Here is a 12,369-nt window from a genome sequence, read left to right as displayed (position 1 = left end):
GTGAAAAGTATGTGAGTAAATATGAAAATACTGAGGTAACAAAAATGCAGAAAAATGACAAATACACATGAAGCACCCAGTTTGGTTTATTACCAGTGAGTGCAGATGGAGGTAAAACATGTTCACTTGTTTTACTGTGCTTTCATGAACAGATGGGATTGTTTTGATCAATGTGATGTAGGCTATATGTGAATTGTCAATCACTAAACCTCAACCTCGTCAATTTACTGTATTGAAGATCCATGTATGCTTATTAAAAACAGCAACTGTTCGCATGTTCTGCAGCGGAATTGCTGATGTTGGTTGGGGTTATGAGATTATTCGTGTTCAAAGATGCATATTACTCATCATCATCGTCGTCGTCATCATCATCGTCATCATCATCGTCGTCATCATCATCGTCGTCATCATCGTCATCATCATCTTCTGTGTTGACTTTTCCCGAGAGGACGTCTTCGATCCAGTCTTCCAGCTCCTGAGCCGTGGGCAAATCTTCCTCTTCTTCCATTAGCAACCACACGCTGTCGGCCTGCACAGTCGCACACATACGCATAGTGTTATGTGATAATGTCACATACTACACACAGACACACAAACACGACACATCATGGACTTACATCTGTAACGTTGACGACTCCAATCTGCGGTCTGAACAGATCCACCTTGAAGGTCTTCTCCCAGTAGGGGATCAACTAGAGGCATTCAAGTGATTGATTGAAATGATCTTCCAATTATTGTTGGCATGAAAAATGTATGAACGCTCACCAGCGGAAAGTCATCAGGGTCAATCCACACAATGCTGAGCTCTTGAACGTGTGTGTTGTCCCGGGCCACCTCTTTCAGGATCTCTAAGAACTCGAAACCATCTGAGAGAAACGACAAACATAATCAGCAAGTTATTTATTTTTTTCAGATAAACAGAAATAGAACATTTGGAAACTCGTGGTTCTCATTGGAAAACTACAATGTACTCGTTTTTTTTTTTCGAATATACGACTTCTAGGAAAACTAGCAGGCTCAAGGGGAAATCCGCCATAATGATGAACATCTGCATTTTCTCCCTGTTTGTCCAAACAGGAAGTCCTTTTAATAGTAATGGCAGCAAATCATTAAATCTCTCTGCATTATGCAACAAATGCTGGAATGTTTCTCAATATTTTGTTACTGTAGGGCAGAGGAGTCCAACATGTTGCCCTCTGAGAGCTGCTTATAATTTGTATAGTAAGGGACCAAATGAAGGTGGTTGGTGGAGTTTTTACTTTACCCTTTATGAACAAAGCCATTTGCTGTTACCTGTCCACCACCCCACACAAATACAGGCAAAGCCTTTCTTGAACTAAGAGTATTTGCGTGTATGCAGGGCCGGAGCTAAAGGGTGGCCAGGAGGGGCATCTCTTTGTCATTCTCTGGCCTCTGTATTGCTTTGTACCCAAACATTCTGAATACATGTACCTCTAATAATTGTCCGATCATAATGGACCAAGGGTTTTGAGGGTGACCGCTATGCTGAAGGAGACGATCAGTGTTTCAGACAACGGCAAGGTCTCACTTACCTGGGTCCTCCTCCTCTGCAAACGCCACAATGTGGATGCCCTCGATGTCGTCCTCCTAAAAACAAACCAGACGTGTCCAGAAAAAGTAGGGATGAATGTGGCATTGTAACAAGCTGTTGCTAAATTTGTTTTTCATCGAGGCTTACCCAGGTCTCAAACATGTCCTCTGCACGCAGCTTTCTCAGAGTTGGCCTGAAGACACGCAAACGACACTGAGTAATGATACAACACAACCAAAAGGACATTGAAGGAATTCGAAGTAGTTGAATGAGTGCGTTATATTTGGATCTACCGTGTATTGTTTTTGTTTTACCACTTCATCATAAATGGTAGCACTTTGGTGCTATGCTATGCTATGCTTTGCTTGTGCTATATTTCTTGATCCTTGTAGTGTTTTGACTAAGCTGAACACACGGTAGGTCACATCTTCGAAAGCACTTCCTGTTTCTACGTCGTTTGTTTACCGTCTGTTCTCATTTATGAAGTCGACTAGATCATCCTCGGAGAGAGGTTTTCCCGGGATGGTGACGGGCTCCTCCATGAAGGGCTCATAGAAGTCAACCTCGTTCAACTTCAGGGTGAGCTCTTTGGCCACCTGCAGTGAGAAATACAAAAGGACATGTGGCTTCGGGGAAACAACGTAGGTGATGGAATGCTTGCTCGCTCACTCACAGATTTGTCAAAGGTGGCAAAGAACTTGATGTAGGGTTGAAACTGCTCAGCGGCTTCCTTGAAGGCGTCGTAATCTAAAGATGCGAGAACGTTATCTCGCCACCTCTGCTCCATCACATACATGACATTTGCACGTCGCCTGGTTGGAAATAGATGAACTTTGAGCCGCGCTTTTCGCTCCCACACATGGTGCGCTATGGGTCACGGATGTGACAGCAGCTGCGTTGTTTAGACAGGATATAAATGGAGCCGCAAATCCGCTGAGATGAGGGGGCAAAATTGCACTGATGAAGTAGCACTGTATTTCTTCAATTGAAACCAGATAGTAGACACAGAGGCACCAGGACACTATAGCGCTTAGTGGCAAACTAAGGGGTTGTAAGTGGATGACGCCCCCCCCCCCACACACACACCCCTCCTTTCCATCAAAGAAAAATATTTCCATAAATGTCAATCATTTATATTTAAAAGGCTTTTCCCCCATAAATTACTGTAGGCCCAAAATATAAATTGTGTTTTGACAGAGTACAGTATTTTATGCCAACCCAGAATGTTTTGTAATTGCTTAAAGATGCCACAAGATGGCGTCAAATTTATGGCTGTTGTACAGTTACAAGCTAATCTTGCATGTTATACTATTGTTGTTTTTAAATTGCCGTTTGAGCTGATTAAAATTGAGCCCGAACAACAACAACACAAGAAAAACTTGTTTCTCAAAATCGAAAACGAGAGCTTTCCGTTCTTGATACTTACGCTCTGAGTCCTCGCCCTTGAAGTAACCAATGACACGGATGTCCTCCTCCATCCTGTCAAAAGCCCTCAGCTCCAGAGCGTTGTCTATCACTTCCACGGGCTCCTCCAATAGCTGCAGAGAAGGGAAACATTTTGGGGGAATGGGTTTGGAATTGGGGTGTCAAGGTTCAGTCAGGGTGAGGGTTTCAAAGGATTATTTCAAGTTTGGGTGGGGCTTCAAGCTGGTGATAGATAGGATTTCAAGTTAAAGTTTGAAATTAGGGTTCATGAGTGGTTGAACTCACATCCAGCAAGAACTCCACCAGGGTGTTGGCCGAGAGCCAGCCGTCAAATTCAATCACACGATCGGCTTTGAACACGTACACGCTGCCTTCCTCCTCCAGGCCTGACGTGGCAAACGGAAATCAAATCAAACAAAAAGAAATCAAATAAAATCTAATTAAATACTGATAAATGACTTGCTCACATACAAAAACAAATGACAAAAAAATACTTTTTTTTTTTGAAATGATATCAAGTAAAATTATGTTCACTTAAGTTGAATTATTTAAAATGGCCTTCCATATTCTTGATATTTCAATTCAATACAAAATCAATAGACAACAACATACTGCAGTTGCATCATATTAATGAAATCCTCCTCATCACTCGTTGACTACACTCGCCTAGTTTCTTCGACACCTTGGCATCTTTTTGGGAGTCGACCATTCCAAAGCCGATGTCTTTCTCTTCCATGACTTGAGCCACGAGCTGCAGAAAAAAAGAAAAAAAAAATTGCATGTGATGAATTAGAAAACCAGTCATGTGTTATTGCTTTGGTGCAGCCACTAAGTGGGAAGATGTAGATTGTTATACCCTGGAGGGCACAGAGACATAGTTACATAATTAGCCAGATTGTTCTAAAAATAGCACAAAAGTATGAGCGAGGCAGTTGTTCCGAAGTGAACGCTCCCGCTACGACACGGTGATTTATATTTGGATCACAATGCATTTGGATCACAAACGGAGATACGTTCAGTAGACTTGCATTTCTGTCCCTCATTTATTCGACATCAGCGTACTACTCACGAGGGAACTATACAATGTGTACACTGTAAAAATAATAGCTGACTTTAAGCTTTCCTTATTCATTTAAGTTGGGAAATTCAACAAAATTTGCTTTTGTGATGTTTGTTGGAGTTTATCCAAATGAAGTGACTGTTTTAGGCCAAAACTGACTTTTTCAATATAGTTGAATATACCAGTCAAGAACACTAGCGAATATCAAAATATCAAGTGTGCATTGCTGGCATGCGATTAACGTCAACATTAAGCAGGAGGTCGGGACTGTGTGTAACTTGAGATGCAGTGTGCACATTGTTTCCAGCAGTGTATGCTTCAAAAAGAAATTGACTTCACTGTGCGGTGAATGATCTTGATATTTGAAAAGATCATGTTTTGAAAAAATGCAATTATTTAATGGAGGCCTTTTTGAATTATAGGACATTGTGATTCAAATAGAAAGTCAAATAAAGGAAGTTCAACTAAATTGAAATAAAATGCCAAGTGTGTGAACTCTTAACTCACAGAACTAGAATTTTATTAAAATGGAATAAAATTAGAAATATTACCTATACTATTATTATTGAGCCTTCCCAAAGGTTGTCTCGTGAGCTCTTGCAGTGTGAAACAATATAAAGCTCACGATAGAGGTGGCATCTAGTGGTGGCATTGAACCTTCCTGCAATGTGACTCCCTCCTCCTGATGGAGTGTGGCCTTCAGGTGTCAGTGTGTACTTGAAAATAAATAATTGTGCAGACATACTATATTTCAGTTTGAATTTGTCATTTGATTGTTGCATGATAAGCAACCCCATTCTAATGACTGTACATGGAGGTCGATTGATTAGCGATGCATTTGATGAATAATGGCGAAATGACAAATTGCATGTATAAAATGTAAGTGTGATATTTCATTTTCTTTAAATGAACCGTATCTTTCATCATGCTCACCTCCAGCACCAGCTCCGTCATCTGATGTTGTTTCTGCTGCTCCTTGTTGTCTGCCAGGGGCTCGTGGTAAAACAAGCATAGCATGTCGTACTGCTTTAAGGCCTTCTTGTAGTTCTTATCGTTGATGTCGAGAACGCGGTCTTTCCCGTCGTACTGCGGGAACTCCAGACCCTTCTCGGCCGGGGCCACGGGCACCAGGCCCAGGCACGGGAGTAGAACCAACCAGAGGGCGAGCATGGTCCTCGACTATGGTGTCCACGAGCTCCAAAAAGTCCCCCAAAGTGCGTGTTGAGTTGTTAGTCGCAAAGGTCACGCAGGCCCTGAGAGAGGTTACGAGAGGAAATGTGAAGACTGGAGAAAAAAGTCCATCAGTGTTCCCGAGTTATCCCTAGAAATCCCGCTTTTGCATGCATCCTTTATTTCGCCCTGCTCCTCTCGCTCCTTCACACCTCAACAGAGGAGCGCACGGTCCGGCCCGTGAAGGAGGCTGACCGGGGAGAAGGAACGCCATACATAGCAGCGCTCCACCTCCACCCGTGCGGGGGTAGGCCCATTTTTAGGAGAGCAGTTGTTTGAAGCCTAAAAATAAACGTCCGAGTGAGAAAGAGGGGCGGCTTATAGCGGCGGGCCGGACGGCTGGATGGCGGTGATGCCGAGCTTTAGGGGGGTTTGGATATTTTGGGAGAGGACCAAAAACAAAGTGAATGTGTGATTTAGCGCTTTGAGGAGATAACAGCAGAGTATTTTAGGTGACGTGCAAAAGGGCAACTTGAACACCTGTTAATATTTTGCTGTGGTGCTCATCATGGAAGGATTTTGCCTGAAAATGTTCGTTAAAGTCACGGCAAATCTGAACGGACTCTCGTGCAGATGTTGAAGGTGTGTGATGACATTGCCAAACATCTCAAGAGGGATTCTTTGATGGATGTTGGTCTTCAGAGCATACTGCAACAAGTCACAACATACGCCAAAGATGAAAGTGAAAGCGCCAAGACTCCTAAACAAGCAGCAAGCAACACTTGAGTCCAAAGAAGGAAAGAAAACAGAACAATGGGCCAATTGATGTATTGCTGTTTTTCCAAAGCAGGCATTTTCACTTAGAGAGACTAATAACATTAACGGGTTCTGTTTTAGCTTCATGTCCTCTTAAAAAGATCACTGTCTTACACTCGATGGCCACAACATTAGGTACATCTGCAGATACTAAATACGAATCTCAACTATGAATTTGAGTTCATTTGTCAGTAAGATGAAGTGCAGTTCTCGCGCTCGGGGTCATTTGTCTAACATGTGATCCCGAAACACAAATACCTGATGACGCTCCAGAGGATCTCCTCCATCTGGGCCAGCTGTCCCATTGCAACCCTCGTTGTCATGGTGATGATCCAAAACACTCCTAAGGGATGGTGGAGCAGTAAGGTTGACGCAGCTTGCTGGGAGACAAACAAGGAAAATATATAACATTAAAAAGGAACTTAAACGGGAAAAATAATAAGTCAGCCATCACTGTGTTATGCTGTTTTTTATGTGACAAATTATTCAATTACATTTAATTAAAAAACGGACTGCTTTTTTAATGAACCAAATGTACCTATAGGGGGAGCCCAAGACAAGAGAATGTTTTTCTTTTTTTGGGTCTCACACACACACACACACACATGCCATCAATGCAGGAATTGAACTCATGGTGCCTGCACACAAGACAAGCGAGTGTACCCCTACACCATCAGCGATCCCCGAGAATGTTGACATTTGCCCTTGTCCTTCTTGCTCCGTTGCATGTTCAGTTAAGGCACATTGTGGGATACAAGGCCTTGGAATGCTCCAAGTCTAGGTCATTACGCAATATCATGTGAGCGGCACCCTTAAGTCAACACACAGTCTTGCTGGAGAACCCTTGAGCATCAGTTTGGCAAACAAGAAGGCTTGTAATTTGATTTGAATGTGCGTCTGTGTGTGTGTGTGTGTGCGTGTGTGTGTGCATGTTTTGTAGGTCAAGGTTTCTCAATGTAATTGAGCAGATGCTTCTTCACCTTACCACTACTTTCGATCATAGCCAGGTCATTGTTTTTTGTGTTTAATAAACAACAGGTTAACAAATACACACACTCATATATTTATGACACACACACGCATAAGGAGCTAAAAGTGGAAATGAATTCGCAGCTTGGAAAATTCCACAAGGAGTGGTGGCCGGCTGACTAGTGCCAATAAAAACGCTGCAAAGAAATGCGACTTTTTTGGCACACAGCATTGTTCATGAAGTGCTAAATCAAACATTACAGAGTTTGCCGGTGCCAACTAATCAAATATTTGGTATAAGAAATTAAACAGAGCTTTTGACCTCTAATTTCTGCTCAACTTTTTTTTCTCCAAGTCTGCTTAGTCGAGTGTCATGACATTTTAATTGTATTAGGAATCGGTTTGTTTTCAACCTCAGGAATTCCACAGTTGGCTCCCACTGACAAAAGCAATGTTGCAACACGAAATGCCTTGAAAGGACACCAGGGGACCAGTTTGAAATAGTTGGAATTCTTAAAAATGACAAAGAGCCAAAGAAAGCATATTTGTTGCTTCCACTCAGATTCCATCGAATTTAACCTTCACTTGTGATCAATCCAAACTTTCTCCTAAATTTAATTTTCACCAATGCAACCATTTTCTAGAGCACTTGTCTCTGCTCTGACTTCTGCTCAGTAGTTTTCTTATTTCCAAAAACATGTGCTATAAAAGCGTCATTTTTCTGCAGACATGAACAAATCAAGCATTAAGATTGCTGTTGTGTGACCTCTAACCCCGTGCGCGTGCCGCTGCTCTGTGTTGAACATTTTTCAAAAACAAACTCAAAAGACAGCAAACGTGTCATGTGATGCACTGCCAAGTCAGCATTGCTTGCAGTGTGGCGTGTCAAGTGAGGTGCAAACACTCTAAGGGGCTCAACAAACCAGCGGCAATATGACATAACACACGAGGCCCGTTTGACAAGACGGCAATCCCGAGGCAGCGCTGACATTTGCAGGAAAAAGCGGATGGTTCATCAAGTTACATAAACGTTACCTTCATACGCATTCGTAACATGACGTGTGCATTAATCAACATACGTAATTTTCGGACTATAAGTCGCACCGGAGTATAAGTCGCACCAGCCATAAAATGCCCAAAAAAGTGAAAAAAAAAACCATATATATGTATATAAATCGCTCCTGAGTATAAGTCGCCCCCCCACCCAAACTATGAAAAAAACCCGCGACTTATAGTCCGAAAATTACGGTATTTGCTGTAAGAAGTCACACACAAGCACTTCACGGCTATAACCGATCCCACAAAAAAAAAAGCTGCAAGAGGTGGAAAAAAGACCAAGAAAGTTGAGGAATGTTCATCAAACACCTGTTTGGAACATCCTGCAGGTGAACAGGCTAATTGGTAACAAGTGGATGCCATAATTGGGTATATAAATAGCTAACTAGCTAATTGTTTTGTATATGTGAAGCCCTTTGAGACTGCTTGTGATTTAGGGCTATATAAATAAACTTGACTTGACTTGACTAATTACAGCTAGCTAACTAGGTGTGCTATGCTGATCATCAGTGATGGAAGACAACCTAATTTGATTGCTGAAACATCAAAACTACTTATTAAAATGAAAATATGCAGTTAGTTTCAACTGTTCTTCTCCTTCACCGTTTAAAAGTCAACAAAACACCAACATCAAAAGTTTACCTAAGCCTATTAGGATAAGTGTTCTTGTTTTTCCAGTTGATATGTTTGTGATAAATGCTTTGATATTAGCACAATGCAAATAAAATTGAATAAATTGACGAGCCTTGCTAAGTTCGTCGCTAGCACCAGCCACAGGCTTTCAGTGCTCTGATGGGTCAAAAAGACAAAAAGAAAATGATAAGATAAGGGTCCAAACATCAGGCAGATGAAACATAAACAGACTTTGTTGTAACCTGAGGCGTCGCACACGTGTCTTTAAGTTTTCCATTCACCTTCACCTACATTCTCACATTATGAGTTCATAGTCCCTGTGCCATCGAGATAAAAACTAATTTTGGCTTTGTTTACATGGTTCAAGATTCATGACACATTTTTCGAACAACTTTGCCATAACAGCAAAAAAATGCACCATTAGAAATTGAACAAAGCATCTCGAGTTTCCTGCTTATTTCATATTTCCATAATTTCTTTGACCGTCAAGGCTCACTTTGTTCATAGTTTTTTTTTCCCCTGGGGACAAAATAAATGCGTGTTGGCCACAAATTTGCCACTCCCATAAATAAAAAAGTTTATGACAGAAGGAAGACGTCCTCTCGTTGCCACACTCTTGACCGACATCCAAGATCTAGGAGAAGCTTGAGGACAATCTGAATAAGTCACCCCCACATCACACCACCATGTGATGACACGACTAATTAGTCTCCTTCCTTTTTAAACCCTGTTACAAATCAATGATTTCAAAAATAGTTTTTCCCCCCCGGCTGATACTTCCTTTTTCTAAAGAAAAATGTAGTTACAAATCCATGAAATATTCCCTGATAGGGTTCTTGTGATTCGAATTTAGGTTATTGTGACCGCAATATGTCCCACTGGTCATCCCAAGTGGTGTAACATTTCTGGATTTACATGTTTTTACTTTATTCAGCATTCCAAAACAAGCGTTAGGTTAAATGAAGACCCTAAATTGTCCATAGGTGTGAATGTGACCGTGAGGTGCCCTGTGATGACCTAACAATCAGAACGTTGGGTCACCTTTGACCCCTAATGAGAACAAGCACTTTAGAAAATCAATGTTACTGCTCACCGAGAATACACCAAAGAGACAGTGTACAGTGGCTCATCTATCTTGAGAATGTGGAGCTGTTGCTTGGTAACCTAACAGAAATTGATGTGTGGATGATAATATAGTCTGATTGAGGAAACAATTGCCATTTTGATCTGAACTACAATTAGCACCCTTGTCCGGGTTTATTCCTGACGTGACTCAAATGACAAACTGAAAAAAACACGGCCTATGATGGTATGCATGAGAGCCCGCTAAATACAGTCCGTGCAGCCTCCTTTTGTTTGTCATGAGGACCGATGAACCTGAACCCAGACAGTAACGCCATCTGAATCATCTATCGATCGATTTAAAAACCATAAAATTAGCAAAACGACATCACAAGAAGCACTGGCTCAGAGGTTTTGAACAAAAACATCACCGACCTCTATGATGAAGTGTCCCACTCAGTGGGCCTTCAGGCTCGGAAACGAGTCGCCTTGAGTTTACTATGTCGATAACTTGTTTTTATTTGTCTTACTTCCAAAGTTTATGCTGCTTGATTAGAAGCACTTACACAACAGCGTGAAGTCTTTTGCTGCATTCGTTATAGAAGACGCTCCCTGTTTTTGGGCCCGTCCAACATGAGACAATGAACAAAGCTGGGGCCTGAATGCCAGTAGTTTTCCACCAGGACAATATCATGGAGTTTCCTCTTGACAGAGACACAGAGTCAGAGAGAGAGGGAGGGCGGAGGTCAAAATGTGTAGGAGAGGTGCTGGGCTGAGCGAGTCTTGTGAATTTAGTCCAAATGAAAGTCAGTCAAAACAAGATATAATACTGCTCGTGGGGATACGAGCAGTATCTCTTCCTGAGGGATTTTAAACTAAAACGTAACATTACAATAGGGCATTGTTGACAACCGTATTTTTCCTCTACAGGTGTTGTGACCCTCACCAAAACAAAGTGATATATCAGTCAACATTTTCAACAACAACAAAAAATATCCTCACAGGAGTTCATGACATAACGCTGTAATTGTCGATTGTTTCTACACATTGTGTGCAATTTTTTTTAAATAGCTGCCTGCTTTGTGACCTTTTCTATTTGTCCGAGACTCTTCCCCTTCAAATTTGCTGACGTTAGCATTTTCTTGATTCTTCACAAGGTGCAACAGCACCCCTGATCCTGTGCTGCTCATTTTGTGGGATTAAGTCCAAAAATGAGCTACATGTATTTTATAGATTATTTCTAAATGTTCTTTTTGACCTTCAACTGGGGTTACACCTCTTGTATCAAGACTCAGTGGACTCAAAACCTTAGGTGTACTTGCTCACTTGAATGAAATCCAATATGAATGTCAAACATTCAGACATTAGAGAGATAAAGCTCCATTTTTAAAGTTTTTTGTTATCGCTAACTGTTACGTTCAACTGCATTAAATTATATTGAGTGGTGTCCCATATTTTGCGCAAACAAAATATATTGCTCAATGTCACGTTGTTAAGCCTGTGATTTTAAGAATGATGGATAATGCAACAGGTCATGTGGTTAGGGTCAGAAAAAGGACTATAGACTGCACACTTCCTCACTGGTAATGAGGAAGTGGTTTACAAGAAATGTGGTTTGAAATAATCGACATCTGCTTATTTTTTTGCCTTAAACCTTTCATGAAAAGGGGAAGTGTCAAAAGAGTGATTATCAATAATGTGTTCCTCATGTTTCTAAGTAAAGACCTGCTACTAAAGCTTCTTCCTAAAATGTCACCTTACAAAGACATTCAAATGTCAAATGTAATAACGCAGAAGTGCATCAGCTTTAAGAAATCAAGTGAGGTCATGAATTGGAGATTTCCCGGTGGGATGCATCCAGGGTAAAGGGCGCAACAAATTATTAAAACCTCACCGGGGTATTATGTAATCCTTGTCAACGGCAAATGAAATGCAACAACAAATAAATATATTGGATGTCAAACATGGCAACAAAATGAGTTATTTCTCTCAGGTCATCTGGATCGAATTAGAACTTGTTCTTGGATATGTTCAAATTGATGCTTGGATTTATCATGACTCACTGCTTTGCTGACCACATGATTCATCAAGAAATTTCTGCCAGGGTTGTTTGTCTCTCAATGAGCCTTGAGTCGTTTTTGCCAAATACCGGCTTACCTAGAATATAGGCTTGGGTTAGTGTATTATGTGTTTAGAACCGTTTCAAAACTTTATTGATCATTTTTATTGCAGCAGAAAAGCTTAATAATTTTTCAATTAGTGCTTCTTTTCGGTATATGTAAACAGGGAGAAGTTAAATTGAGGTTGTTGTTTTTTTACAGGATGTTGTAAACTTATGTTCATATCTCAGTTGCTTTGAGTGTTTAGTTACACAGTCTACCGCTACCATATACTCGAGTATTAATAAGAACAATCGTGTTTTCTTCCACAAAATTCTTTATTTAAAATCGTTTCAAACTCCATAAAAATAACAATGTCTCTTTCTCAAAAAAGTTTAAAGCTCTTTCCCAGTGATGATCACTACAACAGTCACAAAATAAATTTCCATCATTCACACCTGACGTTGATGTCACACTTAACTTTGAATAAAAAAAATTAACTCTGTTAAACAACACAATAACAGGTC

At 40.9% G+C, this 12,369-nt stretch overlaps 1 protein-coding gene across 1 annotated transcript; it reads right to left on the bottom strand.

Moving 5' to 3' along the window:
* Positions 1-66: 66 nt before the first annotated feature.
* Positions 67-5,486, bottom strand: casq2 (calsequestrin 2). Its single transcript, XM_037240549.1, has 11 exons — positions 4,971-5,486; positions 3,644-3,728; positions 3,263-3,363; positions 2,979-3,090; positions 2,226-2,299; positions 2,018-2,148; positions 1,700-1,745; positions 1,554-1,608; positions 766-866; positions 618-692; positions 67-529 (listed from the first exon to the last, which is right to left on the bottom strand). The coding sequence occupies exons 1-11, from the start codon at positions 5,205-5,207 to the stop codon at positions 341-343; spliced, it is 1,206 nt and encodes a 401-aa protein (XP_037096444.1). The 5' UTR covers positions 5,208-5,486; the 3' UTR covers positions 67-340.
* Between the last annotated feature and the right edge of the window lie 6,883 nt (positions 5,487-12,369).

This window comes from Syngnathus acus, chromosome 21 (assembly GCF_901709675.1).
Source record: "Syngnathus acus chromosome 21, fSynAcu1.2, whole genome shotgun sequence".
Taxonomy (NCBI): domain Eukaryota; kingdom Metazoa; phylum Chordata; class Actinopteri; order Syngnathiformes; family Syngnathidae; genus Syngnathus; species Syngnathus acus.
Note: the sequence above shows the minus strand (reverse complement) of the source record. Positions and strands in the feature narration are given on the sequence as shown.

Bases quoted from the DNA above. Each gene is read 5' to 3' on its own strand.
- casq2 (XM_037240549.1), bottom strand. From the start codon at position 5,207: ATGCTCGCCCTCTGGTTGGTTCTACTCCCGTGCCTGGGCCTGGTGCCC. The intron at 3,091-3,262 runs GTGAGTTCAACC...CCTTCTCTGCAG, and splicing joins TGGTGGAGTTCTTGCTGGAT to CTATTGGAGGAGCCCGTGGA. The intron at 2,149-2,225 runs GTGAGTGAGCGA...TTCTCACTGCAG, and splicing joins TTGCCACCTTTGACAAATCT to GTGGCCAAAGAGCTCACCCT.